The 25915-nt window shown below is 49.8% G+C and overlaps 2 protein-coding genes and 1 long non-coding RNA gene across 6 annotated transcripts; 2 read left to right on the top strand and 1 right to left on the bottom strand.

Annotated features, from left to right (window-relative positions):
* Positions 1–1527: 1527 nt before the first annotated feature.
* On the top strand, positions 1528–9437 carry DLL3 (delta like canonical Notch ligand 3). The gene is made up of 9 exons (XM_072967068.1): positions 1528–1609; positions 1729–2010; positions 2850–2907; positions 3836–4078; positions 5144–5361; positions 6333–6555; positions 7974–8565; positions 8815–8899; positions 9231–9437. Exons 1-9 carry the CDS (start codon positions 1541–1543, stop codon positions 9234–9236), a joined length of 1776 nt encoding a protein of 591 aa, XP_072823169.1. The 5' UTR covers positions 1528–1540; the 3' UTR covers positions 9237–9437.
* An 866-nt stretch (positions 9438–10303) lies between these two features.
* Positions 10304–12634, bottom strand: LOC140698077 (uncharacterized). Its single transcript, XR_012075517.1, has 3 exons — positions 12561–12634; positions 11635–11796; positions 10304–11041 (listed from the first exon to the last, which is right to left on the bottom strand). It is a non-coding gene; the product is annotated as an uncharacterized lncRNA (long non-coding RNA).
* Positions 12635–12718: 84 nt separating this feature from the next.
* SELENOV (selenoprotein V) lies at positions 12719–18613 on the top strand. Of its 4 annotated transcripts, XM_072968781.1 has the most exons (6): positions 12719–13532; positions 15125–15149; positions 15295–15348; positions 15462–15536; positions 15631–15718; positions 18487–18613. In XM_072968781.1, the coding sequence occupies exons 1-5, from the start codon at positions 12793–12795 to the stop codon at positions 15706–15708; spliced, it is 972 nt and encodes a 323-aa protein (XP_072824882.1). In that variant the 5' UTR covers positions 12719–12792; the 3' UTR covers positions 15709–15718; positions 18487–18613. The 4 variants fall into 4 exon arrangements, 3 of the variants coding, with proteins under 3 accessions (XP_072824882.1, XP_072824880.1, XP_072824879.1); XR_012076208.1 differs by lacking the exons at positions 15125–15149; positions 15295–15348 and having other exon boundaries at positions 12719–13589; positions 15631–15729; XM_072968779.1 differs by lacking the exons at positions 15125–15149; positions 15295–15348.
* The last annotated feature ends 7302 nt before the right edge of the window (positions 18614–25915 follow it).

Here is a 25915-nt window from a genome sequence, read left to right as displayed (position 1 = left end):
TCCAGGAGAGGGGAAAACAGTGCAAAGGCACCTGGGATGTTCTGCACAATTAACGGCTGCCCTCCCCTGCTCAAAACCCTCCCATGACTCCCGTCTTCAAGATTAAGAGAAGAAAACTGTTTAGATTGAGTTATTTCATTCATTAAAAAAATTATTGAGCGCTTACTGTATACCTAGCTCTGCTGGGCTGTGCTTTATTGATGACCTCCAAAAGAAAAATATGTACTTACATAATTGAACCTGTGTTTTCCTCCATAGTTATTAGCCTTAAGTATTATTATTTTTTTAATTCTGGAGGGAAAAAAGTTTACTCTGTCTAAAAGGCTTTGCTCAGCACCTGGCACAGAGTAAATGATTGTGACCAGAGAGCTGGAACATCTGCTCCTAACTGGCTTTCCTTGCTGTGGTCCTGGAATACTAAGGGGCTTCTGGAGGGTGCGTGTGTTGGGGGGGTTCCCCCTCCCCCATTCATCCTGGAGTGAGGGAGTGGGCCCCTGATGTGTGAGGACAGAATTTCCTGCCCATTTGCTGCTCACACCTTCCGGAGGCCAAACGGGCAGCCCAGCTGCGGCCCACAGGGGGAGGGGCGCGGCCGCCCGGCAGATGGCGGCATTTACATACAGCTGGGAGCCCCCTCTAAGGCGGGGCTTCTTGTCCTGGCGTCTGGTGCATCCTTGATGTGGGGTTTGGGAGGGTGGCTTTGTTTTGGGGAGGGGAACACACTTGAGCAGGCACTCACGCGCGCACACACACACACACACACACACGTCCACAAAGAACACTGAATCTTCGTCATATCTACATGGGGCTACATTCATGGACCTCCCACACCCAGTTTCCTTCACAAACATACCCTCAGTCACAACCTTGCACAGACCTTACCACACAGACAGCCACCTAGAGGCACCTGCACAGAGCACAAAGTCACAAGTTCATATGACTACACACAGTGGCCCAGGAGCTCACATACATTCATATACTTGCACAGCAATGCATCCACACAGCCACACAATCTCAAAAAGTCACACAACCATGAAATCATGTACTCCTCCGTTCTCCCATGGAGGTGCATGCTTACACACAGACACACACACACACAGAATCATAGAATTATTTACAACCTCACAAAGAGGCTTAACCATACACAATTTCAGGCACACGTGATGCCACACAATCTCACCTAGACACAAAATCAGTCATGTACACTCTCCAGTAGCTCTTTCTCACGCCACACACACACACTCACAGAATTTTAAAACCATATCCAACCTCACATACAAGCTTAACCCCCAACCCCAAACTCCACCCTGTCCTCAGTCACACACAAAGTCACGCCCAGGCCCACAGACAAGATCATACACTCACTACGTTGCCCGTGGCCACGACACGATCTCCCATTTCTCCAGCAGGCTCCCCTTCCCCTGCGACCTCCTCCCCTAGGGTCTCCTGGAACCGGGCCGCTGCCCGAAGGGGCGGAGCTGTCCTCTTAGATATAAGGCTCTGAGTCAGCAGCTGCGGCTCCCAAGACCTCCGAAAGGCCATGCTTGCCCCGCAGATGCCCCAGCTCCTGTCCCCGACGGTGATCCTGGCACTCTTTTTCCTTCCCCAGGTCAGAGCCCGAGTGGAAAGGGAGGGGGTGCAACCCAGGGGTCTTGGGGAGGGGGTACGGGGTGAAGGGGACACCTGGGTCCCCTCGGTCCCCTCACCCTGTTCCGCTTTTGGTCACAGGCACGGCCGGCAGGCGTCTTCGAGCTGCAGATCCACTCTTTTGGGCCGGGACCAGGCCCGGGGGCTCCGCAGTCCCCTTGCAAGGCCAGGGGCCCCTGCCGCCTCTTCTTCAGGGTCTGCCTGAAGCCAGGGGTCTCCGAGGAGGCCGCCGAGTCTCCATGCACCCTGGGCGCGGCGCTGAGCGCGCGCGGACCGCTCTATACTGCGCAGCCCGGAGAGCCAGCGCCTGACCTGCCGCTGCCCGACGGCCTCCTGCGCGTGCCCTTCCGGGACAGCTGGCCGGTGAGACCCGGCCCTGGGGCACTCCCGCGCTGAGGGCCTTACCCAAACCTCGACTGCCATCTGTCCTCCAGCTTCCAAGACCCCAACCCTCCCCCTGGGGACTCCAAATTCCCAGACCAGTCAGGCCCATAAAACCTACCGCCTGGAGACCCCAGTTTTTCTGATTCCATCTTGCCCTCTAGGGATCTCAAATGTTCTGACCCCAGCCTTGCACACTTGGAACCCCATTTGGAATTTCCAGAACCCCAAACCCACCTTCTAGAAACCCTGAATTCATAGAACACTACCTCTGTTCCTTGGGGCTCTCTAAACACTGATATCCTCATAGTTATCCCCAAATCTCCTTGCCCTTAGGGACCCTCACACCCTGACTTGGGGATCCCCAATATCCACTCATCTTACCTCTTTTCAGACCTTCCAGTTGGGTCCCGTGTCCATGACTTGCACCTCCAAAACCCTATTTCCCATCCCACAACCGCTAAAGCACAGAGGTAAACAGACCTATTTTTGAATTCTAGACCTTTGTCCTTTTGGGCAAGTGACTATCCTTTTCCCAGTCTCAGTTTCCTCATCTGTAAAATGGGATCATCATGGTACATCACAGCGATCCCTTTTGAGGGATTCAACCAGGTATCTTGAGTATAGTGCTTACCACATAGTAAGTGCTCAATAAAGCAAGCCAAAACTGTCATTCCTTCCCTCAGCCGGTCTCTCTGGGAATTGTCCCTTGCCTGTCTGATCCCTGGAATGATCATCACTCTTTACCCCTGGCCTTCATCTAGTACCTGCCCGGATCATTATGTTCATTCTTTCCTCTCCCCCCTCCTCCACCCAACCAGGGCATCTTCTCTCTCATCATTGAAACCTGGAGAGAGGAGTTAGGAGAACAGATTGGAGGTGAGTGTCTTCAGTCCTGGGACTGCAGAGTAGAATGTAGGGGCTCCAAGGGGTTGGGGCCTGATGTGAGGTCCAGGAGAATGACACGGGGCTGTCTACTGTAGGGTGCAGCGTTCACAGGATTGCTGGACCCATGATGTCATCACAGCTCCTGGAGTGTGGTGCTGGGTGTTGACAGCTCCAGGGCTCTTGGCATGTCAATGTAGAAATGTCCTGATATTGGATGTAGGAATCCATGGTCCTGATACCAGGCAAAGAGGGGAAAGCTCATTTACTATTTTGGAATCGATGCCAGCAGAGCTGGATGTAGCATCTTATAGTCCTGCTCTGTCACCACCTGATTTTGAGAACCCAGGGTACAATATGAATTACTTTCTGGTTCTTGTACTCAAAGCTCTGTCACTGTATCTGCACAGAGGTCCCAAAGAGCCTATGGGATGTTGCAGTTTCATGGAGAGGTTTCAGGGAGGGATATGGGGGTGATTTTATCAATTCTAGGTGGACTTTGGTGCTATGTAAGGCCCACAGTGGGGATTCTGTCACCATTTTGATACAGGAAGATCCTGAGGCCCAATTTGGGGGTGTATTGCCCTCACTTCAAAGACCTGTCATTGCCCCTTGACCATATAGAGAATATTAGATGTCCCAGGGTGACAGAGGTCTCATCACAACTTAATATACAAAGATTCTGAGGCAAAATACAGGGGCTTCTATGGGAGAACTGTTATTATCATTATGGTCATAGGGATCGCGACATCAAAGGTCCCCGGGCTCATTAGGGGAGTTTGCAGCCTTGCTCTGTAACTGCCATTCTCAGGACTCAAAAGGGGGCGGTTTGGCCTCGTGGGAGAGTGCGATCCTGCGCGGTCAGTCTCTATCGCGATATTGAGTCGGGTCGCACGCCAGCACATCTCCCTTCTCCCCGCAGGGCCCGCCTGGAGCCTGCTGGCGCGGGTGGCTGGCCGGCGTCGCCTGGCGGCCGGGGGCCCTTGGGCCCGAGACGTGCAGCGCGCAGGCGCCTGGGAGCTCCGCTTCTCGTACCGCGCGCGCTGCGAGCCGCCGACCGTCGGGGCCGCGTGCGCGCGCCTCTGCCGCTCGCGCAGCGCCCCCTCACGGTGCGGACCGGGACTGCGCCCCTGCGCGCCGGTTGAGGACGAGTGCGAGACACCGCGTGAGTCCTATGTTTAACCCTACCCCATTCCGTCACGATCCCCAGGCGCCTCTCACAACCTAATTGCCCTCTTCGGGGAAATGGGGCCCGGGAACCCTTCCCCAGCTACCCTAGACACACCTCTCCATGAACTAGGGACTGCCGCTGACCTGGCAGCGCAGTAGCTCCCCTCATGGCCCCCAGCTCCCTTCCACAACTCAGCTACCTCCTTCAGGGAGCTGAGGGCCCCGGCCCCTCCCCAGGTCCACTCATAGTCTTCAGCCCGCTCCCATGATCCAGCTACCGCTTTCAGGGAAACTGAGGACCCTAGACTTCCCTGCCTGGGCACTGCAGCCCACTCCCTCTTCCCAGCACTCTTGTCTACCCAAATAGGAATCCCATACCCATTTCCCATGCCATTATCCCCAGTTCCACCCCTAACCCATTCCCACACCCTCTTCCAGATGCTCAGACCCCAAAACTCCATCAATTCTGCCCCAGGAGCACCCAGGAGCTTTGGAACCCCCCCAAGGGATTCCACCATTCTCCCTCCCTGCGATTACACTCCAGACCCCATTTCTTTCTAAAGCTTGGGATCCCCGAACCCCACCCTGGATACCCTCAGACCCCTCCCCGAATGTCTGAGCCCCAGTGAAACTCCTAGGACTCCCAGTCTTATCCAGATCATCCCAGACTTGCCTTAATCCAAGGCCCTCTCATTTCCCCCAGAATGCCAGGGGTCCCTCCCCAATCCCCAATCCTCTTCCTTCATTCTCCTCTTTCCAAGCTCTGACCTGGGAGCTCCACTCCATTATCCTTCCAAGAGCTCAGACTCTGGAATTCCTTAGCCTGGGTTCAAATTCTTGTTCTGCCACTTCCTAGCTGGGCGGGTCACCCTGCCTCTTGGAACCTCAGTTTCCTGGCCCATAGACTGGGAGTCACAATACCATTTAGCCCAATGGATTGTCAGTCACAAAGATGAAACAAATGATGCATAGAAAGCGCTAAAAAACTTCTCTGATTCCTATTCTCTGACTCTGCCCTTCATCAATATTCCTCTTCTTTCTGCCTCTCCTCCCCCCACAGCAGCATGTCGAGCAGGCTGCAGCCCCCAGCACGGCTTCTGTGAGCAGCCTGATGAATGTCAATGCCTGGAGGGCTGGACTGGGCCCCTCTGCACAATCCCTGTCTCCACCACCAGCTGCCTCAGCCCCAGGGGTCCATCCTCTGCCACTGCTGGATGCCTAGTACCTGGGCCCGGGCCCTGTGATGGGAACCCGTGTGCCAACGGGGGCAGCTGTAGTGTTAGTATCACCCCTCCCACCTCTTCCCGGGCAGTACTTTCCCTTGGGAGTTCCCACCGCCCTCTGTCTGGGGCTCCATGAAACAGCCTAAGCTGCTGAGCGGGGGGTGGGGAGCTGCAGGGGTAGCAATCAGGGAGGGCTTCCTGGAGGTTTCTGACCTGCATCTGGGGCCTTGAAGTAGGATGAGGTGATGGCAATGGGTTTGGGAAGAGCAGACCCAGTGGGTGGCACCTAAAGGTGTGGACATGGAATGACAAGGAGTCCTGTGGGGCCACAAACTGCACCCTCTGTGGGGTAGAGAACAACTCAGGGCTCAAGATAGGGGTGGTGGCGCCAGGTGGGTTGAGAATTAGGGATGGGGGGCACAAGAGAAGGCTTTCTGGAGATGAGCCCGGGTCTAGGGCTTCTGAAGTTTAATTTGGCTGGGAGGAGGTGACTGGAGAAATTAGACAAGATGAGTGGCCTCGGGTAAGCAAAGGTATGACTGTGGGAGGGAGCCTTGTGTGTACTGGGATGAAGTAGAGCCCAGGGTGGGCCACCTGGACACTGCTACTACTATGGGACAGTAGAAACACTCAGTGTTTAAATTGGGGGGTGCTGAGAGGCGAGAGCCAAAGAAGGCTTCCTGGAGGAGGTGGGCTTAGATTAGGACCTGGAATTAGGGCTGGGCTAGGCAGACAGACTCGGGGAGGGCAGACAGGGCCAGTAGCATTTGTTAGGCAAGGTGTAGGTGGGAATGGGATCTCTCTGGGCCTCCAGAGCCTTCCCTCTGCAGGGCTGGATGGGCAGACCCAGAAATATGGAGCAGAGTGTGGGGTCGTCTGGGGAGGACTTCTCTGGTGAGGCCCCTACACACTGGGAAGGAGGTGGGACTGGAGAAGGAGCAGCCCGCACAGTGGTCAAGGTCGCAGAGGAGGATGGGATTTTGCTCCAAGGAAACCCTGATCCAAAGTCCTCTTGCTTCTGCCCAGGAGACACTGGGGTCCTTCGAATGCACCTGTCCCCGTGGGTTCTACGGGTTGCGGTGTGAGGTGAGCGGGGTGACATGTGCGGATGGACCTTGCTTCAATGGTGGCTTGTGTGTGGGAGGCACAGACCCCGATTCTGCCTACATCTGCCACTGCCCACCGGGTTTCCAAGGCTCCAACTGTGAGAAGAGGGTGGACCGGTGCAGCTTGCAGCCATGCCGGAATGGTAAGGTGGGGAGGACAAAGCAATGAGGGATGGGGGAGGGAGGTCCCTGCACAATCAGTGGGCCCGAGCAGGGCTTGGCTCACATAGTCCCAGGTGGGACTCCTGTAGCCCTGCAGCCTGGGGAAGTGATCCTCCCCCTCAGCCCAGCCTCACTTTGCTCTTCTGTAAAACAGGCGAGGTGATATTCCTAGCTCATAAATATCTGTTGATCATCCACTGAGTACTCGGCCCTGTTCTAGGCTCAGGGGATGGGATCAGGAATGAGACAAAAATCCCTACCTTCATTGAGATGATGGGGTAGACAATGAAGAGGATAAATAAGTAAATATATAGGAGGTTGGATGGTGATAAAAACTAAGAAGAAAAGTAAAAGCCAGATGGGGGATGGGGAGTGTGTATGATGGGGGCAGGTTGACATTTTAGTTAGAGTGGTTAGGGAAGAACCTTGCTGAAGGTGTAGGGAGGGAGCTGCGTGGGGAGTTGGGGCACCAGAATGTTCAGAGTAGAGGGACGAGTTGGTGCAAAGACCCTGAGGTAGGAATGTGTCTGGTGTGTTGAGGATCGTGGGGAAGACAGTGTGGTTGGAGCAGAGTGAGTGAGGGGAGAGAGGTGAGAGATGAGGTCAGGGAGGGGACTGGGACAGATCCTGTACGATTTCATGGGTGATGGGGAAGATTTTGGTGTTACTCTGAGTGAGATGGAGCCACAGTAAGGTTTTCAACAGTGGAGAGACCTGATTTGATATAGGTATTAAAATATTAAACAAGATTATGAATGCAAAGGGCTCAGTGCACCCTCTTATAACAATACTGATTCTTTTCGAAACACTCACTGAGTGTTCACCCGGGGCTGAGTGTTACTAGGGACACAGCAGCGGCCAGGACAGCTCTGGGCCCTGCACTCATAGGGGTACCAGTCCAGAGGGGAAGGCAGAGTCGTCTTCAGACAGAGCCCAGAGCGGCTAGGGCTGTGATGGGGGAGGGCAGGACTGGGATGGAGGAAGAATCAAGGATGGCTTTCTGGAGCAGGGGACACCTGAAGGATGAGCTCAAGAGAACAGGTGAAAAGAATGGGAGAAAAGGAGGAAGGGAAAAGGGAGAAGGTATAGGCCAAGGCCAGGTGGTTCAGACCCGTTGTTCTGGAACCGTTAACTATTTAAATATGGGTGAAGCCGAGAGAAAAAGAGACAGACACAGAGCCAAAGAGGTGAGGCCGAGTTAATCCAAGACTTCATCAGGGGAAAAAAAGCAGGCCGCCTTTCCAAGCAAACTCCCAGAGGCGGCCCTTGAGTTAGATGAGACAGAGGGGACCCAGAGAAAAGGGGAGGGCGGGGATTACTGAGAAGAGAAAAAGAAGCCCGGGCGGGTCTGGGGCATCGCTCCTCCCAGACCGCACCCTCGACACCCAGTTCCCCACAGGCGGGATCTGCCTGGATCTGGGCCACGCCCTGCGCTGCCGCTGCCGTGCCGGCTTCGCGGGGCCGCGCTGCGAGCACGACCTGGACGACTGCGCCGGCCGCGCCTGCGCCAACGGCGGCACGTGCTTGGAAGGCGGCGGCGCGCGCCGCTGCTCCTGCGCGCTGGGCTTCGGCGGCCGCGACTGTCGCGAGCGCGCCGACCCGTGCGCTGCGCGCCCCTGCGCCCACGGCGGCCGCTGCTACGCTCACTTCTCCGGCCTCGTCTGCGCCTGCGCGCCCGGCTACATGGGCACGCGGTGCGAGTTCCCGGTTCACCCCGACGGCGCGGACGGCGGCGCAGGCGCACTGCCCGCGGCCCCCTCGGGCCCAAGGCGTGGGGACTCGCAGCTCTTCTTTTTGCCGCCGGCTTTGGGACTGCTGGTGGCCGCTGGTTTGGCGGGCGCTGCGCTCTTGCTGGTTCATGTGCGACGCCGTGGCCCTGGCCGAGATGCTGGGTCTCGCTTGCTGGCGGGGACCCCGGAGCCATCGGTCCAAGCGCTCCCTGATGCACTGAACAACATGAGGACGCCCGAGGGGTCCGGGGATGGCCCAAGGTGAGCGATTTGGCCTCAGACGTATTCCTTGTCCCTCTTGGCTGCTTCCATCAGTCTCCGTAATGCAGTTAGCTTGATGCCTTGGTGGGCTTTCCTGATCGATCGCTTTCACTTCTCCCAGCTCCAACTCTTTTCTGTTTGAGTCGTTTCACAATCCCTCTGGTTGGCTTTGGATTCCTCTCCGTGGTGGGTGGGAAAACAAGATGTGAGAATTTAAAGGGTCTGGATCTTACTCCCTTCCTCCCGCAGCCCGTCCTCAGATTGGACTCGCCCTGAAGATGGAGACTCTCGTTCGATTTACGTCGTATCTGCTCCTTCGATATATGCCCGGGAGGTAGTTACACACCTCTCCCTCGTCTGCACACATTGGGCGTACTGGGCAGAGGCAGCCCCAGCTTTTCCTGTAGCTCTCCTTTATCTGTCAAATGAGGAGAGTAGAGTCTCTGGAAGGTCTTTAAGCCCGCTTTTCAGTCTTGACTTAATTTAGTTCTACCTTGCATCTCTTTTGCTATCGTCTCAGCTACTTGGCATCTTCTCTTTGACTTCAAGAGGTCACAGTAGGGAGCCTCCTCCAGAGCTTCTCCACTGATTTCCGCTCACTGGGGGGAGGGAGGGGAGGCGGAGGGGCAGCCTTTTCTAATGCCTCCTACTTGTTTTGTTTCTAGGCCTAACCTGCCCCTTCTCTATCAGCACCTGGAGACAGAACCTGGATACTTTTGTATTCTCTGCTTCAGACACTTTGGAGTTCAAGCTGGAAGGGGTGACTGGGAGGATTTTACCATTGGAAGTTGTACATAATGGTTATTTATATCTTATCTTTTTTCTCTCGCCATCTCTCCAGAGACATCTATAAAGGCTCTTATTTTGATCAACTTGGACTCATCAAGTTGAGTGCTTTCTATGTGGTGTTGGTACTGAGGGGAGCAATTTGGTTTCCTGAGACAGGACTCTGATGCAGGGGTCAGAAACAACTCAAAGTGGTTTAAGTAAACAAGAGAATTTATTAGTTCATAAAAATGAAAATCCTGTGGTAGGTGTAGCTTCCACAGGGCTAGATTCAAGGGCTCAGTGTTTTTCTCCAGCTGTCTCTGGGTGACTTCGTATGTAGATGGACTTTCACTGGCGCTGGCTTGCTACATGACAACTTGAACTAGTAGCCAGGCAGTATGGCTTATTTTGATTGGCGAGGCTTTGTCATTTGTCTAGTGTGTGGCAGGACTTAAGGTCAGCTTGTCTAAGTCACATGGAATAGTGAGCAAGGGAGTGTCCTTCTCTCTACCAAAAGACAGGGTTTGTTACTAGACAGAAGTACTGGACCTAGTAGGCAAACAAACAGAACCAGTGAGAGCAGAAAGAACCTATTTCCAGGGGAATCTGAGGCGCAGAGAGTGGAGTAATTGCGGCAACTCCTTCGTAATGAGATGGAACAAATCTTAGTAAGATCTTGCAGAGAGGGGGTATTTTCTTAAATTTTGGGACTATTCTAAGACAGTTAATCACGCAGCTAATACTACTTCTATCACAGAAAATATAAAAAGCCTCCATCAGCCAATTTCCGCCAGTCCTCTTTCCCCATATTTTCTAGTGGGGAGAAGGCTGGGACAGTGCCCACACACTTTTGGAAATGAGCAGAATCCTAGAAACTGAAGAAGAGAGAGCAGAGAAAAAAGTAACAAATGGAATGTAGCAGCAAGTGACCAAATGAAGGAGTCCTTTGATTAGAACAGTAGCCAAGGGATCCACATATTCTTTTAATTCAGTCAGCAGATACCATATATACCTATGTGTACAAATAAATAGCTATGTGTACAAAGTCTCCTTTCAGGTTTCACTATGTTGAATTTCTATGTCATAAAGATTAAATATAGCATTAAAGAAAATGGGCATTAAAACAAAAGTAATATTTAAATTGAGGTTAAAGGCAGACATCAAAACCAGCCCATTATTCCTTCTAAGACAACTTGATCTTCAGAGGCCAGTCTTTGCTGCCTTGAACAGAGTATACAATCTGCCAAAAGAGCAGAACTCAATTTAAAAGCAAAGATGGGGGGCTGGGGGCTAGCTCAGTGGTAGAGCGCATGCTTAGCATGCATGAGGTCCTGGATTCAATCCCCATCCCTCCACTTAAAAAAAAAAAAAAAGGAAGATGGGAAGTTGTGTTATGCTCATGCTGGGTTTTTTTGATCAATGGCTGCTGAAGGCAGGCAGTTGCATCCCACGGATTCCCCCTTTGATGTACTTCCTGGTGTCAGTGATGTGTCACCTGTGGCAGAGTGTTGGCACCATCACCGTATACATCCATGAGTCATTCCAGGAATAGTACTGACTGGATGATCAGAGAGTGATGACTGGAGTTCTCTGATTTCACCGCTGTAAGGGAAGTGTCCTGCACCCAAGTCAGCAGGCCCTTTAAAGTGCAGGCTGTGATCCATGGCTTTGCCTCACGGGATGCTGCAGGCTGAGCCCAAGGTAGCAGCTGCTGGGGCAAGAAAAACCATCTCAGATGGTTAGCACTCACAGGGAAGGAAAGTTATTCTGGTCCATATCCCTTCCCTTTAAAGGTGAAAGGAAGCAGAGCCGCAGAGGACTAAAGTGGAAGGCATTCCACAACGGGTCATTTTTTTTTTCTCTTTTGGCAGGGCTTTTAATCTTTCAGGCCTGGAATTACTGCATTTACCACAATGACAGTAGTGAATAAAGTACCCTAAGTGATCACTCCAAAAAAGCAGAAAAAAAAAAAGACAAAAAATCAAAATGCCTACAAATGCACAGAAATCAGACAGCCTTGGTTCAGATCTTGGTTCTGCTACTTATTCGGCCAAGTCACATCACCTCTCTGTGCCTTAATTTCCTTATCTGTAAAATGAGACTAGTAAAAGAATCTGCTTCAGAAGGTTATGAGTATTAGCTAAATTAATAAATACAAAGCATTTTATAACAGAGGCTGGCATATAATAGATGCTCACTAAATGTTTGTTCTCAATGTTATGCTAAAAGAGGAAAGCCTATTTCAAGTTCATTTCACAGAGAAACCAACTGAAGCCTAGAGAAGAGTAGAGACTTGCCTACCATCACACAGGACATTCAGGGTCTTTCTTGATCCTCCTGGTATTTGGGACTCAGGCCCAAGATTTAGCACAGGGAGGGCTCTCAGGGGTCAGGAAGCACAGTGGGCCATGACCTCTCCTCTGCTCGAAATCTTGCATGAATCCAAATAGGTCTGGACCTGACCTAATAGCATGGGACCAATGTTAGTATCCTCGTTTTGACAATGTACTGTGGTTACATAAGATGCTGTTATTGGGGAAAGCTGGGTGAAAGATACAAAAGAATTTTCTATACTCTTCCGCAACTTCTTGCAAGTGTTAAAACTGTTTCAAAATAAAAAGATAAATATTTATTCAGTGCCTACTGTGTGCCAGGCCTTGTTTTAGGAGCTGGGGATTTAGCAGTGAACCAGACAGGTTTCCACCCTGGAGGAACTCACAGTGTGATAGAGTCCTTGGCAGAGGGGTTCTGTGTCAGGACCCTGAAGCCTGACAGCTTGTTTGAATCCTGGCTTTACTGCTTATCAGCTGTAGGCACATGTGTAGCACTTAGCTCTGTATAAATGTAAAATCTGTTACTGTTGCTCATTATGATTTTCTGCAGATCTCTCGGTTGTCCCCTCTTCTAAGAAGCCCTCCCTGATTGCCCCAGACTGGTTCTAGCACCTCTTCTGGGATCCCACAGGTCCATGTGCTTCCTCACCACATCTCTGACCCCCGTGCCTGTGCTTCCTCCACCCTCACCCTGACCTCACTGGGCTGTCATTGTTTGGCGATGGGTATATCTCCCGCACTGGACAGGGAGCCTGATCACTGGATGTAGGCTTGCCTGATCACTGCTCTGGCCCCAGAATCACCCAGCACAGGACTGAGCACATAGCAGGCACTCAGTAATCAGATATTGAACTCATGAATGTTAAGGACACTGGCAGTCTGTGTGTTCCTTACCCTGGAGGTGAGGATTAAGGGAATGGGAATTATCAGGCGGGATCTGGAGGTCCCGGCCCCATCCTGGCCCAAAGCAGTAGAACCTGCGCGCTGAATGGAACCCCATGTAACAGCGCCCCTTTGTGGTCGCCTCCCATTTTAGAACCCTGCGCGGTTAAGGCTCTCCCTGCCCAAGGCAGGAGGGCCTGGCGGGATCCCACCCCGGGTTATCTGGGGTCCGCCCCTGACCACCATGAACAACCAGGAGCGGGCCCCAGGCCCCACCCCGGCCCGGACCTTGGCTTCGGTCCGGGCCTCAGTTCCGGCCCCGAGTTCGACTGTGGTCAGAAACTCCATCCCGGTCCGGACCTTGGCCCCGATCCGGACCCCAACTCCCGTCCGGACATCAACTCCCGTCCGGACCCCGACCCCTGTCCGGACCCCAACTCCAGTTCGAACCCCGACTCCGGTTCGGATCCCAACACCGGTTCGGATCCCAACACCGGTCTGGACCGCAACTCCAGTCCGCTCCCCGACTCCGGTCAGGATCCCGACTCCGGCTGGGATCCCAACCCCGTCCCCGTCTCGGATCCTGGTCCCTGCCTTGGAACCCCTCCCAAACTCCGGCCTATCTTCGGATCAGCCCCCAGAACCTGATCCCCAGCTCACTTTGTCGCCTGATCAGGATCCTGCGCCGACCCTGAGGGTGAAGCCCATCCCATCGTTCACCAATGGCTTCGATCCCACCCAAGAGCCCTTTCCTGCCCTTACTCCATTGGCCACCGATTTCCTGGGGTCCACCCTCGAGTCCAGCCCGAGGGCAGACCCATCGGCCACCAAGTTGATAGATTCCACTTCTGGACATAGCCTGGCGACGCCCATCCTTGGGACCATCCCGTTGGCCGTCACCTTACCGTTTTCTGCCAACGCATTCGCCTCCACCAGCGAGAACATCCAAGTGGACAACAAGATCATGATTCGCGTGGTCTACTGGTCAGGGGCTGTCCCCACCCACAGCGGCTTCCTCCCCCGGGGCAAGGGCTGGAGGGGGTAGGCGCCACCTGCCGTTCTCTTTGGAACTAGCGATCTTTGGGTTCACTCGTTCACTCTCCTGTGAACAGAGCCACCTGCTTTCCTCCCCTGTAGAGCAGAGGGCCCTGAGGGAGGACAAGGGGTGGGAGAACTTCAGAGGCTGGGTGTTCAGGGACAGTCTTTCTCAGGAGGTGGCGCTTAGGTTGCTACTTCTCAGTGAGGAGCCACTAAGAAGAGTGGAGAAGGGGGTACGAGTAGGGAGATCAGGTCGCCCCTGTGATGGGGGTGGGAGCGTGGGGGATGGATGGTGGAGGGAGGGGGGAAAAGGGGAGATGAACAGCCAGTGCAAAGGCCGAAGGAAGCTGGCTTTGGTCTGCATTCCTGGTCCCAGAGCTGAATCTTTGTGTCCCCACAACAGTAACAGCAGTGACCTTCCTTTGCTCTTACTGAGACCCAGGGCTGGATGTGGCCGGGCGAGGGGCATTGTCTTCTCCCTAATCCCTGTGCCTCTCTCCTGCTCTAGAAGGTCCTTCTGTCCTGTTTTCTGTCTCTCCAACTCACAGCCATTTTCCCTTTCCCTATGTGGTGTGTCTCTTTCCCCATCTCCCCACCCCACCCCCTTTCTCTGCCCATTTCCTCCTTCCAAAAATTTTTTAAAAACTTTTTCCCTTCCAGTTTATTGAGATACAATTGACATACAGCACTGTATATTTGAGGGGGATAATTAGGTTTATTTGTTTTAATGGAGGAACTGGAGATTGAACCAATGACCTCATGCATGCTAAGCATGCGCTCTACCACTGAGCTACACCCTCCTCCCCATCTTCTCCTTTCTATCTCTCTGACTCTATGGATTCATTCATTGTTTTGTTTCCTCAACAACCATTTATTAAGTAAATCCCTGCTTATTCACTGCTGTGTCTCTGATGCTGGCCTTGTTCTCAGTATCAGAGACATAGCAGTGAATAAGACAGATCCCTGTGGCATGGACATTCTGGTGTGGAGGGGCAGGGATGGACAATAAATATGACACATGGCAAATTATTTAGGATCTTAGAAGGTAATCAGTGCTATGGATCAAAGGCATCTTGGGAGGGGTGTCACAGTTTTAGCTGGGGTAGTCAGGAAGTCTTCACTGAGGAGGTGATCTATGAGCAAAGACTTGAAAGAGGGGAGAGGTGGAGCCTTGTGGATACCAAGGAAAGAGCATTCTGCATAGGGAATGGCCAGTGCAAAGGCCCTGGGGCAAAGCATGCCTGGAACATTAGGAAGAAGAGCTATGAAGTCCCTATGGCTGGACTAGAGTGGGCCGGGGTAGGGGGACAGTGCGAGGAGATGGAGCAGAGAGGTGGTAGGGCCAGATCCTGTGGGGGCTTGTGGACCACAGGGAGGACTTTTTTTGCTGAGTGAGGTGGCGTCTTGGGAGGCTTTTGAGCAGGGGAGGGATGGGATTTGACTTAGGTGTTCACAGTGTCCCTCTGGTTGGGGAGTTACTGAAGCAGTGTCTTCCCTCCATCTCTCTCTGCCTCCCTCCTCTTGCCCTTGACATCCAGTGGCCTCTGAAGCTATGGCCTTAGGGTGAGTAGTTTTAACTTTGGAGGTGGGGGAGTGTGAACCATGAGGTCTGGAAGGAGTTCCTATTTCCCTTCCCTCAAGACCTGTGACCCCATGACCCTTTGGTCCTCTGATCCTGTGACCACACGGTCCCATCTCCTCCCCACAGTATATCCTACTGAAAAAGAGCCTGGAGCAGCAATTTCCAAATTGTCTACTCTTTGTGAGTGCACTGGTGGCCCAGGGGAATGGGTTGGGTATTCAGGCTGCAAGACCCCCAAAGGGGCTTTGAGGGGAGCTCTTAGCTTCTGCCAACACCTAATATTCCCTCCCCAGGAGGAGGACGTATCTGCCCAGGCTACAGGGGAGTTTGAAGTGTTTGTGGACGGGAAACTGGTCCATTCAAAGAAGGTGATTCTGAGCAAGGGTCCTGGACAAGGAGGGAGGGTGGTGTTCCAGGGGGTGGGAGACAGACACATTTGTACTCTTTCCCCTCCGTGCCCAGAAAGGTGATGGCTTTGTGGATGAGACCAAGCTGCGGAAAATTGTGAGCCTTATCAATGAGGAGATCAAGAAAAGGTAGCAGGCAACTGGTGAGCCGGAGGTGAGGTGGGAGGGGTGGAGACCGGGCTGTGGGTGGGTGGGTGGACAGGAGGCAGGGCCCTGTGTTGGAGTCAAAGACACCCTAGCCCCAGTCCTAGTGCAGCCAGTCCTCAGTGTTACAGTCAGGACAAATCATCTACATCCTTTTATGAACCTTGGTTTCCTCATCTATAAAATGGGGTTATTGAGATGATTTCATAAGATGCCTCTTATAAGGTAATAAATAGTGCATGGCTCAGAGTAGGGCGCAGTGTACTACAGTGATATATTTTTTCCAAAAAAGCTTTTGTCTTTTTTTTAGCTTTTAGTTGTGTGTGTGTTTTGTTTTGTTTTGTTTGGTTTGGTTGTAAAGCTGTAATGGTATGTGACTTTTCAACTTATAATTAAGTCGATTAAAATTAAGCACATTAAAAATTCCATTATTAGTCGCACTAGCCACATTTCAAGTGCTCACGGCCAGATGTGGCTGGCTGCCGTATTGGACAGTGCAGATGTAAAACATGGAAGCTGTCATTGCAGAAAGTTCTATTGCTAACATTGTTTTAAGATATTAAAGCATAGACACAATAATTTATTTGCCACCAATACTGGATTTTTTAATATATTTTTAATTTAATTATAATTTTTAATGAAGGTACTGGGGATTGAACCCAGGACCTTGTGAGTGCCAAACACTTGCTCTACCAATGAGCTAAATGCATCCCCCAATCCTGGATTTTTTTTTTCTTTGAGATGGGAAGGGAGGTAATTAAATTTACTCATTTATTTACTTTTTTTTAGAGGAGGTACTGGGGATTGAACCCAGGACCTTGTGCATGCTAAGCATGCACTCTACCACTTTGAGGTATACCCTCTCCCCTTCCCAATACTGGACTTTTAAAACCACTTAGTACATAGGTATTTGTAGCTGCTACTAATTTAATACTTTGTCTGTTGCATATCTACCTTACAGTTGTTTTCAACTTTATTGAGGTGTAAATGATGTGTAAGAAACAGTACATGTTTAAAGCATGTAAGTTGATGAGCTTTGACATACCAATACACCCATGAAACCAGCGCAAAACCAAGATGATGAACATATCTGTCACCCCCCAAAGTTTCCTCAGCAATTTCTGTAATTTCTCCCACCCTCTCTCCTGTCCCAGGCCACCACTAACTTGCTCTCTGTCAGCATAGATTCGTTTGCAATTTCTAGAATTTTATGTAAGTGGAGGCTGTAATTTTTTCAAACCTTTATGGTGGAAATTTTTAGACATAAATACTAGTTGGGAGACTCGTACGATAAACTCCATGTACGCATCACCCAGGTCAACTAGTATAGCTTTCTCTTCTCTCATTTCATCTTCTCTCCTGCCTCCTTTTTTTTTGGCTCTGTCCTATTTTAAAGTATATTCCAGACCTCATGTTTTTCACCTGTATGCATCTCTAATAAATAAGTTTTTAAAACAGAAATACAAGGCCATTTTTTACACCCAACAAAAATTTTAAAATGTCTTAATACAATCTAATACCCATCCTAGGGTCTCAAAAAGATCTTTTTACAGTTAGTTTGTGGAATCAGGACACAGACAAGGTTCATATGTTATATTAGCTGTTTTTAAAGAATTATAAAGAGGATTTTTGGAATCCTTAGTATGTGCCAGGCTTTTAGTAGGTCTCTTTTAAGCAGCCAAGCTGGGGGTGAGGGGCAAGGGAGGCGGAGGAGAGATCTGTTTCTCACACTTGCAATATACAGAATATGATCGTAGTTATCTACGTAGCCTCCAGGGTCACAGAGACTTAGATTCAAATCCTGGATCCATCAGGCCCACAAAGCTGAAGTGGGGTGAGGTAGATTTGTGAGGTAGGAACCCTTTAGTGAGTGACAGCTGTTGTTATTGGAATCAGTCAGGATGTTTCTAATTGCAGCAGAAAACTGTTCCAAATGGCTTAAGAAATAAAAAATTGGCTCATGGGAATAAGTCTAGGGGCTAATTTAGTTAGCTGCAGGCATGGCTGGGTCCAAGCGCCAAAAGGTTGCCATTGGGAATCTGACTCTCCTTTACTCTGGGTTCTGCATTTTTCCATGGGCTAACTTTACTCTCAGGCAGGCTTCCTCTCTCGGTGCCATAAATCCTGCCAAAGATTCCCACTGGCATAGCTTAAGTCACATGTCCATCCCTGAGCCAATCACTGAGACCCAAGGGAATGCAGTGCTCTCTTTGGCCCATCGTGGGTCGTGTGTCTTTACCTCATTGGGTTTCATTGTATTTAGCAAGTATTTGCTGAGTACCTACTCTGTGCTGGACACTGTTCTAGATCCTGGGGATGATGATACAGCAGTTAACTAAACAGATACAAACCCCTGCCCTAGTGGAGCTGACGTTCTAGCCGGGGAGACAGACAATGAACAAGACATATAGGCAAATAGAAAACATTTAGGAGGAGATAAATGGTGGGAAGAAAAATGAATCAGGGAAGGGGCACGGTTGCTGCTGGGAGTTTTCTGCAACTCTAAGTTGAGTGGTCAGGGAAGACCTCATTAGGAAGGTGATATTTAAACCCTTGAAGAATGTGCAAAGGCCCTGTGGTAGGAGTGTGTCTGGTGTGTTTGAAAATGGTGGAGAGACTCTACTGGGCATTGTAATCCATGGAAAGCATTAGAATGGTTCCTGACACATAGTAAGCCCTATAGATGCTATTTTTTTTTTTTTGGAGTTGTTGTTGTCATTGTCATTGTTATTAAACTTTTTTTTTCTTTCCTCTCTTCCCATCTCAGGAGCCTCAGCAGGATGGCGAGAAGGGCTGAAATGTTGCCAAGTCAGGTCCTTTTCTGATGGTGGCTGGGGCTGGGGTGGGGTCAGGGAGGGGTGAAGAGGGAAATACATAGAGTTGGCCTCCCTGTGCTTTGGTCTGACTGTGTTTGCTGTCACCACATTCACTCCTGACATCTGAGGAAGTCACCTGCTACCTGCTACTGGGTTCCCAGCATCTCCTATGTCCTGGACCTGGGTGGTGGGGAGAGGAGGCCAGCTTTGAACATGAGGCTAGTCCTCCTGCTCCTGAGCTTTGCTCCTGATGGTCTAGCCTCAACTCCTCATGCTGTTGAGGTCAGCATCTTTCTTTTGTGGCTTTTTTATTTCCCCTGCCCGGGTTCAAAATATGTTTTGAAAACTTCCCATCTCATTGGCATTTTTAGAGGTTGAAAGAGAAATAGGGATTGTGGCAAGACATCCCAGACTTCACTTCACAGGTCTTAGAATCTCAGTGTTGGAGGGGGACTTGATGACCTGGGAGAGGGACATTGTTGCATTCGGTGGGTATTGATGAACCCTCTACCCTGCACCTGGCTCCGGGGGGTCACTGGGCATGTGCCAGGAGGTCCAGGCAAGGCATGGGAATCAGAACTTTACCACGGAGTCACTCTGTGACCTCCAACAAGGGCTGCCACCTCTCTGAATCTCAATTTCCTCCTCTGTCAAATGATGGTTGTAATTCTCCTTAATCATAAAATTTCCAAAGTCTGGCACAGAATATGTAAGTTTCGGTCAGACGTAGATTTCAATCAGGAGTGCTCTTGCCGGCAAGTAACAGCAAACTGGACTGCCAGTGGCTCACACCATAGGAAAAACAAATTGTTTTGCTTGTGAACTGGTCGGAGGGGGCTGGAGTCAGCCAGCTGTCCAACTATGCCATCAGGGACCCATGGTTTTTCTCTGTTTCTTCTCTGCCATCATTAAGGTATGACAGTGGGCTGGCTCTAGGGCTCATGCATGTTGTTTCATTGTAGCACCTTTACCCATTAAGTCTGTATTCCAGGCGGAAGAGGGTTGAAGAAGGTAAGGACACGCCTGCTGGACCACTATCTTTTTTAGGAAAGCAAAACTTGGTGGGGCAGTGGTATAGCTCAGTGGTAAAAAGCATGCTTAGCATGTAGGAGGTCCTGGGTTCAATCCCCAGTACCTCTTTAAAAGAAAAAAAAAAGCAAAACTTTCCCAGAAGTCCCACCCAGTCTTCTGCTGTGACTCTGAGATAGTGCCCTGGCCCCTTCCCACCCACCCGCCTCACCTCCCTCACCTCACCTGCAGCTCACCAGTTGCCTGCTGCCTTTCTCTGCTCTCACTGATAATGCTCACAATTTTCTGCAGCCTGGCCTCACCCAAAGCCATCTTGATTATAATTCAATATGGATTGAATAGGGATAGGAAGCAACAGTTGGGGGCACTGTCAAAGTCCAAAGTCTAACATATACTAGCATTGGGAGGATGTGAGTGAGTGAGAACAATGAGTGAGTTAAAGGATTAGACTGTAGGTTTCTTATTATGTCATAAGGTAAATGTGATAAATCATAATAAGGTAATCAATACTTCTAAGGTTTTTATGGTAGGCGGACTTCTAAGGTGACCTTCAATGACCTGCACCTTCATATAATCTCCATCTTGTGAGTGTGGGTGGGACATGTGACTATAATGGGGTATCATTCACATGACTGTGTCACATCATATGACAAAAAGAATTTTGCGTTGAGTTTGAGGCTATCAGATGGGAGATTATCTTGGGTGGGCGCGACCTAATCAGACGAGCTCTTCCAAGAGACAAGAAGCATCAGAAGAAATTCTCCCGCTTACTTTGAAGAAGTTGTGGATTGTTGTGAGAAGGCCACTTGGCTAGGTCTTGAGGACAACCTCTAAGAGCTGAGAGTGACCTCCGGCTGGCAGGCAGCAAGAAAATGGAGATCTCAGTCCTACAACTACAGGGAACTGAATTCTGCCCACAATAGGAATAAGCAGGGAAACCACAAGTGAGGATATACTCCTGGCCACCCATGTGATTTCAGCCTAGTGAGACCCTGAGCAGACATCCAGCTAACCCAAGTCTGGATTCCTGACCATGGAATTTATGAAAATTAATAATTATTAAATTTAATAAACAATAAAATATTTAATACTTATTAAATATTTATTAAGTGCTTAATAATATTTAATACATTTATGTTGTTTCAAGCTACCGAATTTGTTTTGCCACAATGGAACACTAGCACAATTTTGACCAAAGGTTTTTGCTATGACATTCGATCATATCAGTCACCATAATAACAATAATAATAATAAAAGGTGACACTTGGAGGGCTTACAGTGTGCCATTTCAACATTCCATTTGGGATCATTCAGAGTTTCAACGTTTTGGTCTCAAAATCTTTTTATTTACACAAATTGAGGAACAAAGCACTTCTGTTTATGTGAGCTGTACCTACTGATATTTACTGTATTGAACATTGAGACCGTAAAAATATACGAATTGATTGTAAAATAAGCTCTACTTTTTCAAGGAGAAAAATCCTTTCCAGAAGGCTTAGCCGATGTGTGCTCTTAAATCTGATTGGTTCGCCTCGGATCACATGCCAATCCCAGGCCAGTCAGTCCCTTGCAAATAGGAATGGGATTGCCAAATTTAGAGCAGCAATTCTCAAATTATTTGGTCTCAGGATTGCCTTACACTTGCAAAAGTTATTGATCACCCAACTGCTTGATCCCCAGTTTTTAAAAAATCTTCCCATTTTTTTGAGGGGGGGTTTAAGTTTATTTATTATTTTTGATGGCAGTACTGGGGATTGAACCCAGGAGCTCATGCATGCTAAGCACACACTCTACCCTTGAGCTATGCCTTCTCCCCTCCAGTTTTTGTTTCTGCGGATTCATGTATGGTTATTCACATCTTAGGAATTAGAACTGAGAAATTCTACAAACTATTTAAAACAATAAGCCCATTACATGTTAACATAAATAATATGTTTAATGAAAACATAACCATTTTCCAAAACAAAAAATAGTGAGAAAAGTGGCATGGCCTCACAGTTTTGTAGATTTCTGTAACATCTGGCTTTGGAGAAGATACATGACACTGTAAATCAACTATGATGATGATAATAAAAAAGAAAGTGTGAGATAAAATAGTCCTGAGTTGGGCAATGGCAATACCTGTTTTCAGATGATTTGTTCTTTTGACCCCCATGGTTTTAAGTTTTTTTGAATTCATTTTCAAAAATGGAAAATAAAGCACTTTCACACAAAATCTCCATTCCCAGCTTTTCTTGAAGCTGTAGTGGTGCTGGACTTGTATTTCCACATGGCACAAATGGCCAAAGTTGAGAAGAAGCTGATGCCTTTGGAGTCACAATCTGCAAGTCCCCACCACTCCCTGTTGTCCCACACTCACTTCCACTTTGGTCCTGTAGAAATTTGAGTTAGTGACCTCCGATTATAAGGGTCATTTCTGGGTGCCTGACCCATCTCCCTCTTAGGATTGGGGCCCCTGCCTATCTCCCTCCTCTGTATACTCAATACCTCAGGCCCTATAATCATGGCTTTGAGGACTTTGTAATTTCTCTGAAGGGTTTTGACTGGGAAGAGACTGAAAACTAGAGCCACTTATTCAGGGGTTATGAATTCATTAAATGATAGGCAGGAGGAGGGGAGCCAGGACATGTGGGGACCCAAAGAGGCCTGGGTTTCCAGAGAAGCTTATGGAAACAGAGGCCTCCAATTGTTTTAATTGAAGCATAGTTGATTTACAATGTTGTATTAGTTTCTGGTGGGTGGCATAGTGATTCCACGGGCACTTAGGTTGTTTCCATATTTTGACTATTGTAAATAATGCTGCAATGAACATAGGGGTGCATATTATCTTTTAAAGGTAATATTGTCAAAGTCTTTGGGTAAACACCCAGAAGTCAGGTAGTTGGGGTCATGTGGTAGTTCCATTCTTAATTTTTCCATAGTGGGTGCACCAATATATACTCCCACCAATGGTGTATGAGGGTTCCCTTTTCTCCACATCCTCACCAACACTTGTTACTGTCTTTTTGATAGTAGCCATTCTGACAGATATGAGGTGGTATTTCATTGTGAGAATTGCTTCTTGTGTCTGCCCCCTGGTGGTTGAGGCTGGTCTAGGGGCCTGTCTAGAGGCGCCTGTCCTGTGGTTGGTGGAGATGGGTCTTGGCTTGCTAGTGGGCTGGGCCGTGTCTAGGGGTGTCTAGAGGCGGCTCGGGGCCCTCCAGTCCCCAGGCAGCCCATAATTGCCTGGCCTGAGGCTTCCCAGCACCGGAGCCCACAGATCGCTGGGCGGGGCCAGGTCCTGGGGCCAAAGAGCCAACATGGGAGCCTCAGAGTGTCTTCCTCCAGTGTCCACGTGCCCAGGGCAAGCTGCAGCCCCCTCCCACCTTTCCAGGAGACTCTCCAAGATCAGCAGGTAGGTCTGGCCCAGGATCTCAAGCCACTGTGTTTGTCCTGGGTCCTGTGTACCTGAGACCCCGTGTGAGCCCTTTAAGAGTGAAATCTCTACCTCCCCAGTCCTGTGGGGCCTCCCTGCAATCAACCCCCACTGGCCTTCAGAGCCAAATGCTCTGGAGGCCCATATTCTCAGTGCTGGACCCCCAGGCTGAGGAGCCCGACTGGGGACCCAGAACTCTCACTCCTGTCTGAGAACCTCTGTAATACAAGTTCTCCAGGTTGTGGGTATGGGCTTTGATTAATTGCAAGCCTGTCCCTCCCACTCATCCCACGTGGTTCCCTCCCTATGTCTTTAGTTGTGGAAGGTCCCCTCTGGTAGGCACCAGCTCCTTTTCATTGATGGCTGTTGTGCAGACAGCCGTGATCCTGGTACACTCATGAGAGGAGGTGAGCCTAGGGACCCTCTGCTCCACCATCTTGGCCACTCTCCAATTATTTCTTTAAATACATTCTCCACCCCCTTCTCTCGTCTCCTTTTGGGATACCCACTACCATAATGTTGCCCTTCCTAAAAGAGTCAGGTAGCTCTCGTAGAGTTTCTTCACTTAAAAACTAGTATTTCTCTTTCTTCTACTTGCATCACAGATTTCTACGAGCTCACTAATTCTCTTTTCCATACGGCCTGCTCTATTTCCAATGCTTTCTAATGCATTCTTCATCCCGTTTATTGAGTTCTTCAGCTCCAGCATTTCTGTTTAGCTCTTTTTCAGAGTTTCCATCTCTTTGGTAACGTATTTCTTCTCTTCATTTTATTCCTGAGCTCGCTGAACTACCTTTCTGAGTTTTCTCATAGCTCCTTTGAGTTTCTTCACAGAGCTATTTTGAAATCCCTATCAGTAAGTTATCAATATTCCGATATAAGTTTGGTTTCTGGAGAATTGTCTTATTTTTTTTCATGTTACAATGTTACCGTGGTTCTTCATGGTGCTCGAGGGGTGTTTCTTTGCTGATGCGTCTGAAGTAGGGGGCACCTTTCCGCTTGATTCTAATGATTTAACAGGTTAGAAATTGAAGCGTTTCTTCTGTTTTCCAGTAGGTGGTGCTATAGCACAGGTTTGGGTTTCTTAATTGCGCTGCCTCTGGTTATATTTCAGCCTGCATTTTCCACGCTGCACTGCTTTTGTCAGAGGTGTTGCTCCAAGCCCTCCCTATTGCTTCTTGTGCCTCGGGGGTCATTGGTGTTTTGCTTCTGCCAATGTTGCTGGTGTTGCCGCCTAGGGCACCGAGATGGTGGGCGCTTCCCTTACATCCGGGATCTCCCGGGTAGGAGACTCAGCCACTGAGGGGAGGGGGCGGGGGAGCCCGTGTTGCATGGGCGTCACTGCGGTGTCCAGTGTTGTAAGGTCTGCCGGCTCCACCGCTGCGGATGGGTGGCCAGGGGCCGGAGTTGTGAATGCCTCTGCAGCTGGAGGGGCCGGATCCCAGGCGCCACTGCTGCTGCTGCCGCCGCCGCCCAGTGAACCGAGGTCGTGGGCACCGCTGCTGCTGGGAGGCCAGAGTCGTGCGTGCCACCATCCCTGCTGCTGCCGCCGCTGGTGGTGGTTCTCAGGGGCTGCGGGCTCAGCGGCCATGGCAGGAGGGCTGGGGTTGCTGGAACCACCTCCCTGTCCCTTCAGTTCCGTCTCCTCTACATGTCCCAGTACACCTGCCTCCAGATGTACAGATGTGTGGAATACTCTGGACGCCTGGTGTGTTGGGCAGAGGCACCTTTGTTGTGTTGTGGATGTTTTACTGGTTGTAGACTGAAGAAGAAAGAGGAGGAGAGATTTTCATCTGCCATGTTGCTGAGCTCATGCCTCTGAAAGTTATTTTTCATAAAGTTATGTTAACATTTAATGGCTTTTTAAAATATTACAAAGTAAGTCAATACATATTTAAAAAAAACTGAGGGGACAGGGTATACCTCAGTGGTAGAGTGCATGCTAAGCATGCATGAGGTCCTGGGCTCAATACCCCGAACCGCCATTAAAATAAATAAATAAGTAAATAAACAAACCTAATTACCTCCCCCCAAAACAAAAACAGAGCAAAAAAAGAAATTAAAACTAACAAAACTCTCAGTCTTGGGGGAGGGTATAGTTCAGTGGTAGAGTGTATGCTTAGCATGCACAAGGTCCTGACCCCCCGGTACCTCTATAAAAAACCAAAAACTCTCAGTCTTAATTTCTTTTTTGGGGGGAAGGGTGGGGGAGGTAATTAGGTTTATTTATTTATTTTTATTTAATGGAGGTACTAGGGGATTGAACCCAGGACCTCATGCAAGCTAACCATGTGCTCTACCACCTGAGCTATACCCTCCCCACCCTAGTCTTAATTTCTAATCTAGTAAATACTGACAAACAATCCACACAAACAAGAGCTCTTCTAGGCTTTTCCCACCCAGGTGACAGACATGTGAGTGAACCATCCTCGGTATTGCAGCCCAACTGAGCTTCTGGCCAACATCAGGTGGAGCAGAACTGCTGCGCTGAGCAGGGTCAACTTGCAGAATAGTGAGCCAGGATAAAATGGTTGTTGCTTAAAGCCATTAAATTTTAGGGTGGTTTGTTACACAGCAATAGATAACTGGAACATCAGTGTTTGGAGATGGAGACTTACTTCCCTCAGAATTCATAGAAAGGACAGGATTAGTTTGGAAGAACCATCAGATTATACAATAGATAATCTGATTGGCCTTTGCCCCTGATTCTTAGAAGCTAACCTGTAAATCTTTGGAATTTCCAGGGGGTGTCTTTGTTACTCATGGTGGGCCCGCTGGGCAACACTTAAAGAGTTTTAGAGAGTTTGAGCCTCATGATTTCAGTCTGACTTCAGGGCACAGTGGCGAGATTCCCTGGTTGGTTATGTTCTTCATGCTTTCATATATCGTACCGGTGGATGACGCATCCCTAAGGGTGACAGCGATGTCGTATTTGG

Source organism: Vicugna pacos, chromosome 9 (genome assembly GCF_048564905.1).
Source record: "Vicugna pacos chromosome 9, VicPac4, whole genome shotgun sequence".
NCBI lineage: Eukaryota > Metazoa > Chordata > Mammalia > Artiodactyla > Camelidae > Vicugna > Vicugna pacos.
This window is presented reverse-complemented; position numbering and strand designations above follow the sequence as displayed.

Coding starts and splice junctions, on each gene's coding strand:
- DLL3 (XM_072967068.1), top strand. CDS start 1,541: ATGCTTGCCCCGCAGATGCCCCAGCTCCTGTCCCCGACGGTGATCCTG. Junction 1,610..1,728: donor CACTCTTTTTCCTTCCCCAG/GTCAGAGCCCGA, acceptor TTTTGGTCACAG/GCACGGCCGGCAGGCGTCTT. Junction 5,362..6,332: donor CCAACGGGGGCAGCTGTAGT/GTTAGTATCACC, acceptor GCTTCTGCCCAG/GAGACACTGGGGTCCTTCGA.
- SELENOV (XM_072968778.1), top strand. CDS start 12,793: ATGAACAACCAGGAGCGGGCCCCAGGCCCCACCCCGGCCCGGACCTTG. Junction 13,590..15,461: donor CGGGGCAAGGGCTGGAGGGG/GTAGGCGCCACC, acceptor TTCCCTCCCCAG/GAGGAGGACGTATCTGCCCA. Junction 15,537..15,630: donor AACTGGTCCATTCAAAGAAG/GTGATTCTGAGC, acceptor CTCCGTGCCCAG/AAAGGTGATGGCTTTGTGGA.